The sequence below is a fragment of the Lipotes vexillifer genome, unplaced genomic scaffold (assembly GCF_000442215.2).
Source record: "Lipotes vexillifer unplaced genomic scaffold, Lipotes_vexillifer_v1.1 scaffold71, whole genome shotgun sequence".
NCBI classification, from domain to species: Eukaryota; Metazoa; Chordata; class Mammalia; order Artiodactyla; family Lipotidae; genus Lipotes; species Lipotes vexillifer.
Window position 1 is genome coordinate 776,080 of NW_006793703.1, and position 20,017 is coordinate 796,096.

Here is a 20,017-nt window from a genome sequence, read left to right on the forward strand (position 1 = left end):
AAGAGTCACCATGAAATTTTAGCTTGGAGTAATTGGCTTCGTTAAGGAGGAGGAACGTCTCTATCATAAGAAAATTCAAATTAGATGCTAATAAGACAGTAGATACTTTAGCATGTGAAGATCATCTATCCATACCGGAAGCCAGTAGGTTTCATAGATAAATAATTTAAGAATACTTATAGTAAAAAAAAAAAAAAAAAAATACTTGTAGTGCTCGCTTCGACAGCACATACACTAAAATTGGAACGATACAGATGATGATACACAAATTCATGAAGCGTTGCATATTTTTAAGCAAAAGAAGAAAAAACGAATACTTATAAGTGCCAAATGCATACAAAGCACTGGGGTGGAGGAAGGTTAGCATACATATGCTGCAAATAATTTAAGGGAATGAATAAAAAGTAGGGATAGTGGGCTTCCCTGGTGGCGTAGCGGTTGAGAGTCCGCCTGCCGATGCAGGGGATACGGGTTCGTGCCCCGGTCCGGGAAGATCCCACATGCCGTGGAGTGGCTGGGCCCGTGAGCCATGGCCGCTGAGCCTGCGCGTCCGCAGCCTGTGCTCCGCAACGGGAGAGGCCACAACAGTGAGAGGCCCGTGTACCGCAAAAAAAAAAAAAAAAAAAAAAAAAAGTAGGGATAGTGGTGCAGAGAAGTTAAGAAGGCTGAGGATAGAGCTAGCTGGCATTAGAGTTCCAACTTGGATCTGTGGTATTATAGTGTAGGACACTTTTAAATCCTACCCTAGTGTTGGGCTCAGTAGTAGCATATCCCATAGGTATTTAAGGAGAAAAAAGAGGTTAGATGGGGGTCTCCTGTCACAGCCCCCATTGACTCTGTAAGCCCCAGGAGTTCTTAGTGTCACAGGCTAATCGGCATCCTTAATTTTATTTTTTTATAATGTGTGCCAGATTACAGCATCAAAGGATCTCAAAATTATTTCCAAAGTCTAATAATACATTGTTCTAGGAGTTAGGAAGGTCCTATTACCACAATTTTCTAAATAGGAAAACTGAAGATTGAAAACTAAATAATTTTATCCCAGGTTCAAGCAAAGATCATTATGTGGTATCTGTACAAACAGGAAGAGGAGTCAGAAATAACGATTATACCAAAATTTGATCTTCTAAACTGTTTTCCACTGAGAAAATCTCATGAGATCATTCTTCCTTGTCTTTTCCCATCTTCTAAAAAGTTTGAATTCACAGTTAACCTTACTTTTCCTGCTATGACCATCTTCCTCTTTTCAATTTATCACTTTCATGACAGCTGATACTAGTGTAAGCTAATATTGCAACAATTTTAGATAATATTGCAGATGCACAAGGACATCCTCCTATGAATCAATTAAAGAAGTCACAGTAAGTTGCCATTGAAAGTGTAGCAGCTGCATCCTTGAAAACAGATGCTCTTCTGGGTCTGAATGTGTTCAATTTTGACTAATTTTAAAACCTAAACAGATTTCAGTCTGGTTAATATTAGGATGTGGAACCACTTGAGACATCCTAATGTCCTAGGCTGATTGCTTCTCCGTGACAGTTAGTATATGGCTTTCCTTGAGAGATGCTGAGTATTCAATATGCCAGGAATTTTATTTCAATAGAAGAGAGAGACCCCCAAGTCTTGGCTTCAGGAAGGTGGACTCATGAAATCAAGGTGACTTCTAAAGGCAATACAATTTATAGAAAAAGTACTTAGGCTGTAGGGATTGGCCAGAACTGTCTTAAATTGTACTTTTGCAAGATTCCTAGACAGCCCAGGAAACCAGCTGTAATAAATTACTTCCCTATCCCTACTCTGTCGCTAGGGTATACTCAAGAAACTAAGGTGAAAATTATAGTTGTAAATGGCAAGTCATTCCTTCTCCTGCCTGATCTTTATCAATCTGTTATTATATGAATTATTTGTCATGTTACATTGGTCAATTAAATCATGTGTTCTGTTTATAAAGGCCTTGATCAAGCTCCTATAATGCCTCCTGTTATTCTGCTGGCCCTGAAAATGTGGGTGCATGTGTGTGTGTATTTGTGTGTTTGAGTGTGTGTGTGTGTGTGTGTATTTGTGTGTGTGTGTGTGTGTGTGTGTGTGTGTGTGTGTGTGTGTGTGTGTATAAAATCCCTTACTTGAAGGAGTTAATGATCTGGTAGGGATACATACTGATAAACAGATAATATCAATGGAATATGATAACTAATAGAACTGTGTGAAAAACACAACCAGAGGAACAAGTGACCCTGCCTGGAGAATCGGGAAAGACTTCTGAGCCAGAAAGCATGAATAGTTCAGAAAGAGGAATAAGAGCCATCAAAGGTATAGAATCCTAAAACACCATAATATGTTTAGGGAATTTGCTTTAAAAGGGTGGCAGGTCAAAGGGCCCAGAGCTGCGGAAGAGAGAAGCTGGAGAGGAAGGAGAAAGTGATGAAAGATGGAGGAAAACTGAAGTGTTGGGCAGAAACCCAAAATCATGGAAAGCCTTGCTAAGGAGGTTCATGATAGAAGCAATGGGAAACATTGATACTGGTTTTACAAGTAATTGACATAGTCAAATTTTGTGTCTTAGATAAATAACTGTTTAACTTATATTTAATTAGCTAAATATGGAAGACTGAAGTAAGGTAGAGGCCAGGCATTGAGGCAAAGACATCAGTTAGGAGACTGTTGCAGTAGTCCGTGGAAGAGATGAGGGCTCCACCAAGAAAGTGAGCAGATATAGAAACGACAAAATATGTTAAGAAAACATTTAGGGAATAAAGTTGGCAGAAATTATTCCTTGCTGAGGGGAGTGAGAGAGGAGAGAGAGGAGATTACTCTCAGTATTTGCAGCTGAGATTTCCTAGATTTATATACCACCAATAGAAAGAGAATTCAGGATAAAGAGCAGATGCTAAAGATAGACTTTAGTTTTGAACACATTGCATTTGAGAGGCCTGCAGGATGTACATTAAAGATAGCTTTCAGACAGTTGATCGAATGTAGTTTAGGAGTCAACAATTCCAAGGTAATAGCAAAAACCATGAAAATTGATGAGCTCACTCAGAGCATATAGAATGACAAGCAAGGGAGACAAATAGAGAAAAAAATCCCTGGGAACCCCAGCATTTATGGGTGCACTGAAGGAAGAGGATGCAGTGAAGGAAATTATTAAAACCACGGCAGAGAGGTGAAAGGGCACCCAGAGAATTTTGGTGCCATACAAGCCAAAAGAAAACAGCATTTCAAGAAGGAAATGGGCAGTCCTGTGGAATGTAGCAGAGAGCCTTTCTGAGGGTAGGATTGAAAAGTGCCCAATGGGTTTGGCAATTAGTATACCATTGGTGACTATTATCAGAATAATTATTTAATAAACAGGTGGAAGCAGAAATCAGATTATGGCACATGGAAGAATTAATGGAAGGCAAGACTGTGGAGAAAGCAAATGCTGACAGTCCTTTTGAAGTCTTAATAAGAATCTGAGGGACTTCCTTGGTGGCACAGTGGTTAAGAATCTGCCTGCCGATGCACTGGACACGGATTCAAGCCCTGGTCCGGGAAGATCCCACATGCCATGGAGCAGTTAAGCCCATGTGCCACAACTACTGAGCCCACGAGCCACAACTACTGAAGCCCGCGCACCTAGATCCCATGCTCCACAACAAGAGAAGCCACCACAATGAGAAGCCTGCGCACCGCAACCAAGAGTAGCCCCCGCTCGCCGCAACTAGAGAAAGCCCGCGCACAGCAACAAAGACCCAATGCAGCCAAAAATAAATAAATAAATAAAATATTTTTTTAAAAAAAGAATCTGAAGTGCTCAAGAGAGGAGTTAAGAGAGTGGGAAGGACAAAGTGCCTGGGGAGCACACCATGAATTTGGGAAAGTTGCTGAGAAAGAGAAGGGAACTAGCCAAGTACTAGTGAAGGATTGACAGGTGGTAGTGAAGACTTTTGTGGGATTAAAATCCAGAAAATGTTAGTGGCAACAGTCTGTACTTTGTTCTGTTTTCCTGTCAAAAGATGAGTCGCAGAATTAGCCCAGGATTAGATCAGGTTGCCACAGAAGAATCTACCTAGAGGGTCATTGGCCAGACAGTGGCATATGGCCACCTCCAGCCACAGGCAAGGCTGGGAATGCAGACATTTAGCTTCTCATAGTCTACCGTGGAGTGAACAAGAGAGAATTGGCAATATCTGTTGGTTCACCTAATAAGCAGTGTCTGCCCCAGAGACCAAGATTCAGCATCCTCATATAAACCAACCAATTTAGCACAGAAAGCCACAGTCACATTGCCACAAATAATTCGGCTCTCAAAGATTCATGCTTTTATGCAGTGGTTGTAAGAGGAGCAAGGATACTTTGAATGATCTGATGTGCCCCATCCCCAGTATTAGAAAAACAGCTCCAAGTGCATATCTTAATAAAATAATCAAGTACTAACATTGTTAAAGCCTAATATATGTGGGCCCCGCCAATGTGAAGGGCAATCCCTGAGATACATATACAGCCACGAACCTCTGAAAGACTGTGTGTGTATGTGTGTGGGTGTCCAGTAACCTCCTATCTTGACTATAATCTCCCAAGCAGATTCTCTCAGCATTGCTTTTTTGTAGATTTCCATTTGACATTTGAGAGCTAGGTAATTGTTTTCTGTTGGCTTTGCAATGCTCAGCACTTCTTTTCTCAGTATATTCCTTCTTGTTAAGAAAACTTCATAAATTTCAGTGAGCCCTGAGGAATTCTCAGACCAGCTTTTCAGTGGAGCCCTGGGCATCAGTTTTCGTGTGCTTTACTAAGATGTTATTTTTGCCGTAGATTACAGTCTAGCTAAATGTACAGCATGCTGCTATTCTAAACCCAGTTCTGCCTCACCTCTACCTTGCAAGTTTTATGTGGACTGCTTTCCTGGCTATTAACTTACTCTACTTGGATTCTTTTTTTTTTTTTTAATTTGCAGAGTTTGGCCAGTCAGCTGCTACACATGATGAAATTACGTATTTCTATAAGAAGAAAGGGGATGTTTTTTTAACTTGGTGAAATTTGTCCAAAATGCCTTTGGTAGGTTGGGAGATTAGTATAGCCTTAGACCTTGGACCGTGAGCCCAGTTTCCTTAGGGTCTGACTTCTTCCTTTTTATTTATTTATTTAAATTTATTTATTTTATTTATTTATTTTTGGCTGCACTGGGTCTTCGTTGCTGTGTGTGGGCTTCTCTCTAGTTGCGGAGAGCGGGGGCTACTCTTCGTTGCGGTGCGTGGGCCTCTCATTGCGGTGGCTTCTCGTTGCAGGACATGAGCTCTAACGCACAGGCTCAGTAGTTGTGGCACGTGGGCTCTAGAGCTCAGGCTCAGTAGTTGTGGCGCACAGGCTTGGTTGCTCCGCGGCATGTGGGATCCTGCCAGATCAGGGCTTGAACCCGTGTCCCCTGCATTGGCAGGCAGATTCTTAACCACTGCGCCACCAGTGAAGCCCCTTTCCCTTTTTTTATTGATATATATGTTGCTCTTCATGGCACAGGTAGTGTCACACAACAGAGGAATCAAAAGCACTAAAATGCCTTGAAATATTAGACTAGTGTTACTTACAGTTGCTTTCATCCAGTCTGCCAAAAGAAAACATTATGAAGGCAGTAATCTCACCTTGCGGTCAAACATCTTGAATAGTGGTAGCATTAGAAGGAAAGCAGTGTCTACATCCAGTCCTGCAGACCGAGTTAGTGAACATCTCAGACGATGCCAAGGCTGGTAATAAGTTTAAATCTCCGTCGCTATATTTCCTTCCTCCTTACATGTCAGTTCCCTTGAACAAAATTCTTTTTTGTGTGTGTTTGCCATGATATTTTAATTTATTGAAGTCTGTTTCCACTGAGGAGAGCTTAACCTTTTAATTCTTGACGGTCTCTCCAGGCTCGTCTCTGTGCTTGGCTGAGTCTAGGAATAGATGCAGCTCTGAAAGCCCACAACTGCAGATATGCCTGCCACTACATACGTTGACTCCCTGCTCTGTGAGGTGGACACCTCCCAAGTTAGCCCGTAGTGCTTCGCCAAATCCCACTTCCCCTAAGTCCAGGGAGCCCTTCTTCCAAATGACACTGCATCCTCTGAGAAGAAGAATTTTCACATGGAAAAGCAAAAGATACTAATAAATGGAAATTGAACCTCAAGGTGGATGGAATTATCTTTTAAGTACCTTGTTGCTATAATTAAGCTTAGGACTCTTAACCTGGACAAATCACTTGCTAAAGAATAATTATTACTTGTGTTTATTATTTATATTAATATTCAGTGAGTTTTACGTGCTATTGTCCGAAGCAGTTTATCTACATTAACCCATTCAGTACTCCCAACAGCTGTACCTTATTCAGTGTTCCCAGCAACCTTCTGAAGGTATGTTATCTCCATTTTACAGAAGAAACTGAGGCGGAAGGAATTTGTCATTCGCTCTTGGTCACAATAATAAGTAAATAGTGGAGACGGGACTCAAGGCCAGCCTTTGAGGCTCTAGAGAACTCAAAGAACTTTTGAATTAAATTGCTAAATTATTGTTGATGATCTTTGAGAAATTATGGGGACCTGGATACACAACAGAAGTCTAGACATAAGGAAATGTAGTTCACATTTTTGCTATTTAGTATTTTCCTGTAGAAAATGGCCAAATGCTATTAAATATTTTATCAATTACTTGCAAGAGATAGAGAAGGTAGGTTTATCAAATTTTCCCAAAAGACCTTTTTAGGGCTTTTAACCGATTGTAAGTAAGCTCTGTTTGAGTTAAGGAGAATGCAGCACACCCTGTTCCCTCGCCCCACACCACCCCAGGAGATTCTAGGCTTACACGCAAGGAGCATGGCTTCTAGAACAAGGGAATTGATCACTCTTCCTAGACAGGTCAGACCACTCTGTGGTATTTATTATGTTTGGTCCTAAGTCCCACATTTCAAGGGAAATATAGAACAATTGGAATTTTTTTCGGTGAGTTATGAGAATTATAAAATGACTCAGTTGGATTATTTGGAGAATAGTTGAAAGTCTGGAGACATTTAGCCCAAAAAGGAGAAGACTTCAGGGAAGCCAAAAGACATATCTTTAGTACTTGACGTACTGACACAATTAAGAGTGATTGTTAAGTTGGCAGAACCAGGGCCAATGATTAGAAGTCAATGACAACAGACATGGCTTGACGTAAGATGGTCCTATCTTTCTTAGATGGAATAGGCTGCCGCAAGAGGAATTGAGTTTCCTTTCACAAACGTTTGTGTGGGTGTGCAACCAGAAGCTGAACAGCCACTTGAAGATGTACAAATAACACAAGCATAGACCACATGGTCGGGCTAGATTACTAAGTTCACTTCCAACTCTGAGCTCCTGTTTCTGTCATTCTGTGAATTGATGCAAGACAATCAGCTGGGCTTTTATATTTAATCAAGTACCGAAATAGTCTGTCATGTCTCAGATGTCTGATGCTGCCAACACTAGTATTAGCCAAATTGATAAAAACAACATGATGAACAACAAAATCATATGTCATTTCAAAAAATATCCATAGGCATCTAATGAAATGACTGGTGCTTTGTCCTCACCCCTTCTTTCAGATCTGTCTCCTGCTCAAGATAACCACGTGAATGTGGATCTCCCACCAGTGTCAGAGCAGATCATGCAGACTCTGAGCGAACTTGCAAAATCTTTCCAGGATATGGCTGACCGCTGCTTGCTGGTCCTACACCTGGAAGTCAGGTATGACACAGCCAAGCACAAGACTGTGATTTAATTGCACTGTGGGTCATAAATCACTCGCTTATGTCTGGAGAGTATCACTATCATTTTTGGTTCGTATTATAGATGTCCTTTTCTTACACTGAAAGTGATTTTTAGTGTTAAAGTTTTTAAGCACATGCTGTATTGTGAATATGGTGGTTTGGAGTTTTCATGGCCTATGACATCAGAATGATCTAGATTAGAATGTCTATACCAGTTGGCTAGGCCATCTTAAGTCAGTTAATTAACTTTACTAACTCAGTTTCCTCCTCTTAAAAATAGGAACAGTAATTTCTAACTTAGAGGTTTTATAAATGAAATGATAAGTAATAAGTACAATGCCTACCACAGAGTAAGTGCTCAAAATATGGTAGCTTTTCGACTATGATGACTTTATTGCCATTGATATTTTTAGTAAGGTACTATGCTAATCTATACTAAGAAGGGAGTATACAGATGCAAGAACCATGATCCCTTTCTTTAAGCACCTAAAACCGGGACTTCTCCGGTGGCGCAGTAGATAAGACTCAGCGCTCCCAATGCAGGGGACCCTTGTTTGATCCCTGGTCAGGGAACTAGATCCCACATTCATGCTGCTACTAAGAGTTCACACGTCACAACTAAGAAGCTGGCAAGCCGCAACTAAGGAGCCCACCTGCTGCAACTAAGGAGCCCACCTGCTGCAACTAAGATCCTGTACCACCAAATAAAGAAATAAATATAAAAAAAAAAAAAAAGAACCTAAAACCCAATTGAAGACATTAAGTTCGATCATAATTCAAGAAGTTTCCAAGATATGATATTCTTGGACTCTTGCTTCTTCCCCTGAAGTGTAGAATATTCTGATTAGCTTTGGTAGACTCTATTATCACACCTCTGGAAACGGTAGGAAGAAAAGACTAGAAAGTCTCCAATCATTTATTTATTCATTCAGTAAATATTTATTGAGTGCTGTCTTTGTTCCAGACAGTGGTCTAAGAATTGGGATACAATAATGACAAAAACACTCAAGGTCCCTACTTTCATAGAGCTACATTCTAATTGGGGTGAACAGCCAGTGAGTAAATAAAAAGGGAAATTTCAGCTTAGTGCAACTAAAAACATAAAATAGCAGAATGGAATTAAACCACGCTATCAAATAGAAAGATAAAGTGAGCTACACATGTGAACCACATAAATAATTTAAATATTCTAATGGTTCCATTTGAAAATATAGAAACACGTAAATCATAACATATTTTATCCAACCCGGTATATCCAAAATATTATCATTTCAACGTGGAATTAACATAAAAATTATTGATCTATTTTGCATTTTTTTTGTCCTAAGCCTTTGAAATCTACTTCATCTTTTACGCTACGGCCCGTAGCTATTGTTATACTGGACAGTGTAGAGAATGGCTAGGGTTGATGAGAAAGGGAGATCTGGTATTTTGTTTCATAGATAAAATGGCCAGGGAAATTATGACAAGGTACCAAGAAAGAGCCATCTGTACAAAGACCTAGTGGGAAAGAGATTCAGGCAGGGGGAAAGAGTTTCAGGCAGGGAGGGGCACTCACGAGGTCCTGAGAGAAAACCAAACTGGCAGATTTGAGGAACAGAGAGGAATCCAGTGTGATTGTAGCCCGGTGAATAAGGAGGTGGGGAGGAATGGAAGGAAAGGTAAAGAGGCGGGCTGGAGCCTGATCACGTAGGGTCATGGAGCCCCACTCATTATAGGGTCTTACAGACCACGTGAAGAGTTCGGATTGTTTTATTTTTTTTATTGAAGTGTAGTTGATTTACAGTGTTGTGCCATTCTCTGCTGTACAGCATGAGTTCATATTTTATTCTAAGTGCATCAAGAAGCTATTAGAAGGTTTTAAGCAAGGGGGAGATATTCATTCATTCATTCACTCACTCACATTTTTAAAAGATCGCTCTGGCTGTTGTATGGAAAAAAAATTGCAGGGAGAAATACGAATGGAAGCAGAGGGATCAGTTAAGACCAGATGTGAGCACCAGACTGACAGAGGTGAGGGCGTGAGAAGTGTTGGATTTGGGACATGTTCTCAAGGTAGAGCTGATATATTGATAGATTGGATTGGGTGCAGGACTGGTGGCAGTGAGAGAAAGAAAGGACTCCAGGAAAACCACAGCTTTGGGGCCAGGACTCCAGGGAAACCACAGAGCAAAACTATGTGGATGCCAAGACCATTGACTGAGGTGAGAGAGTCTGAGGGACTGAGAAAGGTTGGGGGAGGGGTAGAAATCAAGAATTCCATTCTGGTGATGTTTGGTTTGAGATGCTTATTAGACATCTGGGTACCAATGTCAAATAGACAGTTGGATATATAGTTTTGAAACATCAGGATCAAAAACCTCAGGATCAGAAAGTGTATAGTAATACATTTTCTTTTGTATTACTCTGAGACATTATTAAAGTTGATAGAGTATTGCCTTTTTGTTTCGAGTCTTTAGTAGATTTAGGTTTGAAAAATGTAAATAGGATTTTGGTTCGTATGTTGGACTCCTGTTAGAACTTGGCTATCTTGCAGGTGTGCTCAGGCAAAGCTTCCTTGATAATGTATTGTTGATGTCACTTCTTTCGTATGCTGCTTGCTTTTTTCATTCTTCATTATCTCATCCAGTGAGTTACTTCCGTATTGCTTGTGGAGACCTTTGAGTAGGGCAACTGAAGTAACATTGTAGATTTCGAGTCTATTTTACTCAGCATTACTTCTGATCTTATTTCTTACATTCAGTTGTTGAGAAATAAAGACTTTTTCTCTATGATTTCTGATTTGTCTTATGATAAGTTTTAGGTTTGTTTTCTATTTATTTACAAGCTGACAGTGAAGTAAATCGGGTATTTTCTGTGAATAAGATAAACGCAATCGACGGGGGAAAAAAAACACCCAGTAGCACTCTCATGCCTCTGTTACCTGGCTTGCATAGAAAAACAAGGGAACATCAAATTAATTACTATCACGGCTCCTGGAATTTATGCCATTGGTTGTGTGGGTTCACGGTGTGCTCTTCATTTGGAATTATCAGCTTGTAGTGCAGTTAATTCCAAGTGGGATACTTTCAAGGCATCTTTGCCTTACCCAAAGGTCTTTGAGTAAGATCTTTTCAATCCTTGACCTCTATCCTGCCCTTTTTATTTTTGTACATATTGGCAGTACTGTTCTTAATAATGCCGAACATATTTTAGTCATTGTTTATTAACTTTACAAGAAACCATTCAGTGCTGTAACACCTATTGCTTTATCTCCTTCATCATTAGTTTAAAAACAGAAAAAGATCATTTTAAGAATAAATGACAAAAAAAGACTGAGTTTTAGAGTCCTGGATGCAGAATTATCTTTCCCTGACTTTAAATGAAAACACTAAACATGTTTATTTTTTCCAAATTAAATTTCCTTATGTCTTCATTTAACGTGGTTTCAACATTCAGGTTGCTTTCCTATGAATGTGCTCCAGATTGTCTTTGTTCCTGTTCAAGTGTGGTACAAAAAACTAGACGGAAACCTCCATGTACGGCTCAGATAGTGAATGTTGACACATTTTATTCATTCCTTGTCACAGTAACAAGCTTTTGTTTGTTTGTACAGTTGATGATAGAAAATGAATAAGGAAAATCTCAAATAAATCATTACTGTAGTTGTCCAAAGCTAGAATAGAGGAGATGGCTAAGTGCTCTGGGCACCCACGGCGGGTGACTGTGGAAGAAACCATTAGCACATAGAAGGCAGGAATCAGGTGTGCCTCCTTCACTGCTCTGGCTCCAGAACCTGGAATAGTCCTGCTGCATAATAAGTGCTCAGTGACTCTCGAGAATTAGCTGGTTTGAAATCAAACCCAGATAAAGTAAGTGTGGGTTCCCCAAACAAAACCTGTTGCTCATTAAAGAAAATGAATTGGTTTGGAGATCATTTTCACTTGGCAGTCCATGACATGTATTTAAGAGGTACAAAGACTGCATGGCCAGCATCATCCTTGTCACCATCAGCAGCTAAGGTTTGTTTTGTTCCCATCCCGCTGTAAAGGAGAATTAGAACTTAGGCCCTGTGGTCCGGGAGCTGGTACAATGAAGAAGTGGCTAGTTAGGCAGTGTCTCTGGCACTTTTACCCAAGAAGCCACTATAATAAGAGAGCACAGATAGAATAGACAAAAAAACTTATTGGGAAAAAAATTAATGGGGAAAGCTAGCAAGTCCAGAACAACTTCAAATGCCAAAAATTTGTCTTATTCCCTCAAATGTTTTATATCCATAGCCCATCTTTTTCTTTAACATTGTTGAAGTTAAAACCAAAAAGTGTTCTCCCCGCCTGTGTGTCTATTCACACGTACTCTTTTTCCTCCTAATAAACACTTTGTTTCACTAAAAAAAAAAAAAAAAAAAAAAAAAACTGAAAAGGGTTCTCAAATCCAGTAGGTTCCGTGTTGAAGGACCCATCCAAAGAGCATGTGACATTTTACCTGTGTCACTGTAGGTCACATTTAACCACTAAGCAGTGCTTTTTTACAGTTTGAATCATAAGGCATGTGACACCCCCAAGAGATGAAAGACATGGTGAGACCATTAAAAATTGTTGAGGTTTTTTTTTTTTCTATTTGAACTTTAGAAGAAGAAAATTAAGTTGCCATTTGAGTCTAAGTTGCTAAGAATGTCACCTTTATCAGCTGATTTCTCTCACCATCAGGAGGGTTCTAAGTGGGCTGAACAGTAACTGCCTGTCGCTGTTGGTATCCTAAGTGTGCACTTTCTGAAAATCAACCATCCCGCTGTGTAATCAGCAATATTTGCAGAAAACCTTAATGCCAAAGTTGTGTTAAGGTCAGCAACAACATGCCAGAATTCAAAAGAAAAAGAAAAAAAAACCTTTTACTGAATTTGACATTTGCCAGTGACTATTTTAATTTCTTTTCATCTCTAATCATTTTGGGAGAGGAAGATAATATCTTAAAACAGTTTTTATCTCTCCTCTCTGCCACTCACTTCAGGATCGCATAAGCACTCACCTCCAATTCATAGTAATTTCCTAAGTAGTCTCTACTTCTAATTTCTACCATTCTCCACCATTAATTCACCCTTTATACTGTGCAGAGTCATCTTGCCAAAGCTCATATCTGATTATATAATTTCACCTCTTAAAATCCTCTTAGGACTCCCTGTGACTTCTCACATAAAGTCCGGAGTCCTTAGATGGCCTCAAAGCTTATGATGACCTGGCCCCTACGCATCTCCCCAAGCTCACCTCATGCCTCTGTCATGTGATCTGTATATACTACAAGGAACTTCTGGTCATTCCTTAAAATTGTCCTCCATTCACACCCTCATTCCTTTGCATTGATATGTGGTCTTCCCATCGTCTGAGGTTGTAATGTCTATAATTTACTGTAAAAATACTTTAGCATTAATGGCTTGATTTTATTTTCAACTAAGAGTTACTTAGTTTAAATTTCAAGTACAGTAGCAATCGATTTCCCTAGGCGTGAATCCCACTCCAGGGTTGATCAACTTTCATTATATCAAAAATGTCACATTCTGGAGGGACTGCAACTGATGCCATTACTGGTATCCTGATCAAAACCATATACTTTAATAATTAGCACATGAATGTCAGAATGAGTTTTTATTGGCAAAATTAATCATTAGTTGATTAGCAACTGTTAAGGTGATCACCTATCATGAAAATGAACTAGTAGTCAAGATACTTGGATTCCCTTCCATGAGCAGGTTATAAAAATATAGCACATCCTTTGTAAAACTTAGCTTAAAATGGGTCACAGCTCTAAATGTAAAACCTCAAACTATAAAACTCCTCGAAGCAGATGTAGGAAGAAATCTTTGTAACTTTGTTTGGGCAAAGATTTCTTAAAGCTGACCCCCAGAGTACCACCCATAAAAGAAAAAACTGATAAACTTCATCAAAATTTAAAACAATTCTTTGAAAGACATTGTTAAGATGAAAAGACGAGCCAAAGATTGGGAGAAAAAGTTTACAAAATGCTTGTCAACTTGTATCCAGCATATATAAAGAACTCTCAAAAGTTAATAATAAGAAAACAAATCAATAAAAAAATTAGGCAAATGATGTGAACACAAACATATATAGATGGCAGGACTTCCCTGGCAGTCTGGTGGGTTGGGACTTCGCCTTCCAATGCAGGGAGTGCAGGTTCGATCCCTGGTCAGGGAGCTGAGATCCCACATGCCCCTTGGCCAAAAGAACAAAGCATAAAACAGAAGCAATATTGTAACAAGTTCAGTAAAGACTTTTAAAATGGTCCAAACCAAAAAAAAAAAATCTTTAAAAAAAAAAAAAAGATGTATGGATGGCAAATAAACACATGAAAATATGTCCAGTATCATTAGTCACTAGGAAAATACAAATTAAAACCACAATGAGACACCACTATACATCTATTAGAATGACTTAAAAAAATTTTTTTTAATTGATAAGCACTTGAGGACATTATCCTAAGAGAAATAAGCTAGACAAAGAAAGACAACTACTGCATGGTATCGCTTATATGTGGAATCTTTTTTAAAAAAAAAATCACAGAAACAGAGTAGAAAAGTGGTGGCTGGAGGATGAGGGAAGTAGGAAGTGGCTGGTAAAAGGGTACAAATTTCAGCTCTAAGATAAATAAGGTCTGAGGATCTAATGTAAACCAGAGTGACTATAGTTGATAACACTGTATATTGTATAACTGAAATTTGCTGAGAGAGTAGTACTTCATGTTCTCTTTGTTATACAGCAGAAACTAACACACCATTGTAAAGCAATTATACTCCAATAAAGATGTGAAAAAAAAAAAGGCTAAATATGTGAGGTGATGGGTGTGTTAATTAACTGGATGAAGGGAATCCTTTCACAGGGTGTACATATATCAAATTACCATGGCATACACTAAATATCTTATAATTTAATGTCAATTATACCTCCATAAAGCTTAAATTAAAAAAAAAAACTGACAGCAGTAAGTGCTTTTGAGGATGTGGAGCAACTGGAACTCTTGTACATTGGTAGTAGGAAAGCAAAATAGCACACAGCTGCTTTGAAAACAGTTGGGCAGTTTCTTATAAAATTAAATGTATATTTACCATACGATGCAGCAATCCCACTTGTAGATATTTACCCAAGAAAAAGGAAATTTTATATTTACACAAAAACCTATACACGAAGCAGCTTTATTCATAATCACCCCAAACTAGAAACAACTCAGATGTTAGCTGGTGAAGGGTTAAATTGTAGCACATCCATATGCAGGAGGCCACTCAGCAATAACAAGGAATGAACAGCAACATGGATAAATCTCAGATTGAAAGAAGCCAAACCCCAAAGGCTACATGCTGTATGATTGCATTTATATGGCATTCTGGAAGAGACAAAACTGTGGGGACTGAAAATAGAGCTGTGGCTGCAAGAGCCTTGGGGTATAAGAAGGGATTGACTTCAAGGGTGGCACAAGGGAATTCTGCAGGTGATGGTATTGTTCTATAATTTGATTATGCTGATGCTTATACAACTGGCTGCATTTGTCAAAACTCATAAAATTGTACACTAAAATGGGTGGATTTACTGTTTGTAAATTATCTGTCAATAAACCTGACTCAAAAAAAAGAAAAATTATGGTTAAGCCTATAGTTGCATCATTAGGGATGATGCCCAGGGCTGTGGCCGTTTGTTTAGGAATATTTCTTGTTACCTGATGCCAACTCTAAGCATAACAGAATCCTAACTCTGAATTGTCATTATGTCTACTCCCAGTCAACCTTCCATGTCAAGATCAGACAGAGAACCTAAAACAATCACTAAGCTTACAGAACAACCTGTTTCAACTATGCCTCTGCCAAAGGATGGTGCAGGGGTTTTGTATGTTTGTTTTTAATAAATACCTGTATGAGTGGTAGAATTATTTGGCCTGAAACGTCTTTCATTACAGCTTAATACAGAGGTTATGGAGTAGCCAATCCTTACCCATCTCAGAGTTCCTTGGCAGTTAGTGATACCTACCAAAAAGAACCTAAGAATTTTACATTATCAGACTGACTCGGGGCATTTCAACATAGGAATGTACTCCTTCCTCAAGCTACTCAGATATGTCCTCTATGACAGGTATCGCCTCCTGTTCTGAACCTTTCCTCTGCAAACTTCCATGGCACCCTGGGTGCACATGCTTCTGAGTGAGAGACTGTCATCTTTTGGTCATTTTTTTCTTGGCCATCCCCATTAGGCTGTGGAGTCTTTAATGGCACAAACTGTGTCTTACATTCCCAGGGCCTAGCACAATTACTAACACACTCATACATGTTCAGTAAGTGTTTTGGTTAAGTAATAGATTAACGATAATAAATACAATATTACCAGCCCCTGTGCTCTATACTCTTTCTATGTAGTAGCTCCTCGGAGCACCTTATGAGGTATGTGTTGTTATCATCCCCACTTTACAGTTAAGGAAACTGAGGCCTAGAGAGAGAAAGTAACTTGCCTGAAGTCACATAGCTAGCAAATGGCAATTGAAACCAAAGTTTCAAAGATCTGTGACCTCTGCCTCTCATTTTCACTACAACAGTATCTGCTTGAAAGAGAGAATGCTTTTCACTCTATGCAAGCAATCTTGTCATGGAAAGGATTTTAGAGCTCATCTACTCCTCACCCCCAATGTATGGATTAAACAAGCGAGGGTCACAGAAGCTGACTTGTTTGAGATCACTCAGTTTTTCTATAGAATAACTTAGAAGGCTTTCTGGTGAAAAGGGGGGAGGGATACATAAAAATTTACAGGGCCACCGCTGTCTTAAATTTTCGGGTGCTCTGTCACAAGAAGATGGTTATTTTCATCAGAAAGAGTTACTACTAACTGCTTTCCCCATCTCTCTCCCTTTCAGGGTTCACTGTTTCCACTACCTCATCCCTCTAGCGAAGGAGGGGAACTATGCCATTGTCGCTAATGTGGAAAGTATGGATTATGACCCTCTGGTGGTCAAGCTCAACAAAGATATCAGCGCCATTGAGGAGGCCATGAGTGCCAGCCTCCAGCAGCACAAGTTCCAGTATATATTTGAAGGTCAGACCCTGCCTCTGTCCCTGGGAGTTTGGGAGGAAGGAAAGGTGAAGGTTTTCCTGATTTTCTCTATTACTGAAGTTCAAAACTTGTAGGAAAAGGTTGTTGATTTTTTGTTTGTTTTTCCTTTTGGTTTAAAGCTGCAGTGCCTAGCCTCTGTGCGTGTGTCTAGGTAGGCAACAGTATGGCTTCCATCTGTTCCTTCCTCATAAGGAGATTTAATCCGAGGTAAGGCAGGCGGCAGCCAGGCTGCCTCCTTGACATGCTGCTCATGAGAGCTGGGTACATGTGTGGAGTGGACCACAGATGAACTCAAGTGGAGCTCATAAAGGAGAAAGAAACACACACACACCATACAGAGACAACCCTGAAAGATCCCCTCATTGGCTAAAATTATCACTGGAAGGGGAAGTTTTCTCTCAGAGAATGAATTGTCTGAAAAAAACAGAAACCTCTGATGAACAGCAGTTTTAAGAAGCCTGCATCCATAAATGCCTTCAGGGTCAAGCAAGTAAGGAAGGGTGTGAAAGACAGTACTTTCCAAAGGCATTCGCCGTCAACATTTAAAAAAATGCACCGCCAGCCAAATCATTTTCATGATGAATTCCTCCAAAGGACCCCTTTTAGGATTTCAAATTATATCCCCTTTTTTTCTTGTTCTGCTTGGTTTATATGTAGACTTGGGGGCCAGAAGTATCTGTGGCATCTCACAGAATTGAGCCAGTGTTATTTAAAACAATTAAGAAGGTATTTAGCGCAAAGGATTGTGGCAGCCTAAAGATGGAAAGAGAGTGTCAACACATGACCATGTCTTGCTTTATGAAATGGTTCTGTTCTAGCAAATGTGGGCCCCTTGCCCCCTAAAAGAATCCTATTTTCCCATTAAATTATAGTGATGGAGATCTGTTCTGAAGGGGAGTATCCCTAAAAGACTTTAGCCAGAAAGTATGAAAAAAGGTTAGCTATTAGTCAGCCCCATGGCTCTGTGAATTGGAGACTGCAGCAGTACTCTGTAGCTTGACGGTACAGAGCGCATCTAAGAAATCACTTTCCTGACTACGCAGAATTCCCTTCGGGCTCTTGACAGTGGCTCTTCCAAGCCCCACATATTAACATTCACATCCCAGAGGTTTCCTCTCATTTTGACCAGACATTTCTTAACATCTAACTCTGCTGGGCAGCAACATCTTCTTGAGATACAGGTATAATCCTCTGACATAGAAGAGATTTTAACTATAAAAAAAAAATCATAAATTTGAGGATTCCTATTTAAAAAGCTAGCTATCCCTCTGTGATATCACTTTCTAAATTCAAAAGGCATAACATTGAGTTTCCCAAGTTGGGGAGGTGGCAGTGGTCTCAGTCTTCTTGGTGTGTCAAGAAGGAGTATTTTATTTTATTATTTTTTTAAGGAGTATTTTAATCACAGATATTGTTTAGAATTCCTGATGTATAGTGATAATACAAAGCAGACCAACTTTTAATTGGTTTATTATTAGAATTGCTTATACTTAATTGGTATATCCATTTCTTTCTTTCTTTATTATTCTCTACAAGCATTGCATTGCCTCATAGCCTACACGTAGGGCAGACCACACTAAAGCACTGCAGAACAAAATTCTGCGTGAAGTTACGGGCTCAGGAGAATCACAGCAAAATAACCTACAGAGATTTTTCACATAAACTGTCTTGCTTTAAATGTGAAATCCATGTGTGTGTTTCTTTCCCTTCGAGTGAAAAGCTTTTTACTTCGCTTTCAAATAGTAGCACATACACGCGAATTTGTGGTCTTGAAGCAACACAGGGTGAGTGTAGCTGAAGCAAGCGACAGTGCCTTCCCCTGTCCTTTTTCTATATTTATCCGAACCAAGGGAAAACTCATTCTGAAGACAGAAGGAGCCATTGACCCTGAAATTACGCCCTGAGACAAAAATAGTAGACCGCTTGTGACTAGTCAGACTAACTTTAGAATTCTGGAGAGAACATCTTGCCAGAGTCCAACTTTGTAAGAATAAGAGAAAAAGAAGGAAGAGAGGTTTACTTATTTCCAAGTATTTAGAATTAAAGTCTAACTTCTAAGAATGGTAACCCACATGTGCCTCGGGTTGTTCTGAACCAGCATTCCTCAACTTCATTACCTAGGGTAACCTGAATGGGACCTCTTAGTTTGTTGATGTACTACCCAGCTCTTTGCTGAATTTCATAGACCTTAAGACAGTCCTTTGGCGATGAGAACAAATCACTTACGATACCCCAGAGAAGTGCATAGGTGTCTTGTAGGAACTCCACAGTTAATGCATGATCTGCTTTTCCTTTGCACTTCGTTTCTGATTACATTCTCTCCAGTTACTACTTTAGAAGTATACTCCATTGTCAGTGTTGAGGTGTAGTAACATTAATGCCAAGAGCCCATTTTCTTATTTTTACTTATGTAGGTTGCCAGTCAACTTTTGAGCCAAAAGTACACCCCTACCTGTTTCGTAGGAGGAAAAGGAGACCAAACAGATCATCATATTTACATGTGTTTTCCTCCGCTTTAAAATAACTGTACAGAAAAACAAGAGTCCTTTGCACTTCAATAGTTTAAAACAACCTGGCATGGACTCTAAGCCCTGGAATGGTGGCTTTAACTGTATATGGCAGTGCTGGAGCTGCAGATATACCAGGTTTTTTGCCAGCAGAAAGTCTCCCCATTTGTAACTACTTGGGCACTGTCTAAATACTCTGAAATCATTGTAAGATCAGCTGGTGCAACCATCAGAAATAAGTTTTCCTTGGTCATTTAAATTTTCTGAGCAGTAGAAGAGAGAAATCCTGTGTCAGTTTATGCAAGATGGCACTAATCTGTCTTCTCTTTCCTCCCCACTGCCCTGTGCTGATCCCTCAGGCCTAGGACACCTGATCTCCTGCATCCTTATTAACGGTGCCCAGTACTTCAGGCGCATCAGTGAGTCTGGCATCAAGAAGATGTGTAGGAACATTTTTGTCCTTCAGCAGAATTTGACCAACATCACCATGTCTCGGGAGGCAGACCTGGACTTTGCAAGGTAGGAGGAAAGATTGGGCTCAGTTCCTGTACCAAAGCCAAGGCCTCATTGTCTATCAAGTCATTTTTTAAAATGGGTTCTTAGGACTTAAAAACTTAGTTTAAAAAAAAATGAGGGCTTCCCTGGTGGCACAGTGGTTGAGAGTCCACCTGCCGATGCAGGGGACACGGGTTCGTGC

At 39.7% G+C, this 20,017-nt stretch overlaps 1 protein-coding gene across 2 annotated transcripts in view; it reads left to right on the forward strand.

Moving 5' to 3' along the window:
* EXOC4 (exocyst complex component 4) overlaps nucleotides 1-20,017 on the forward strand; it is an 839,136-nt gene that overhangs the window by 759,574 nt on the left and 59,545 nt on the right. For both annotated transcript variants that reach the window (XM_007466566.1, XM_007466567.1), the window contains 3 exons: nucleotides 7,568-7,709; nucleotides 16,617-16,795; nucleotides 19,680-19,839. In XM_007466566.1, coding sequence (XP_007466628.1) covers nucleotides 7,568-7,709; nucleotides 16,617-16,795; nucleotides 19,680-19,839 — 481 coding nt within the window. The remainder of the gene's footprint in view (nucleotides 1-7,567; nucleotides 7,710-16,616; nucleotides 16,796-19,679; nucleotides 19,840-20,017) is intronic.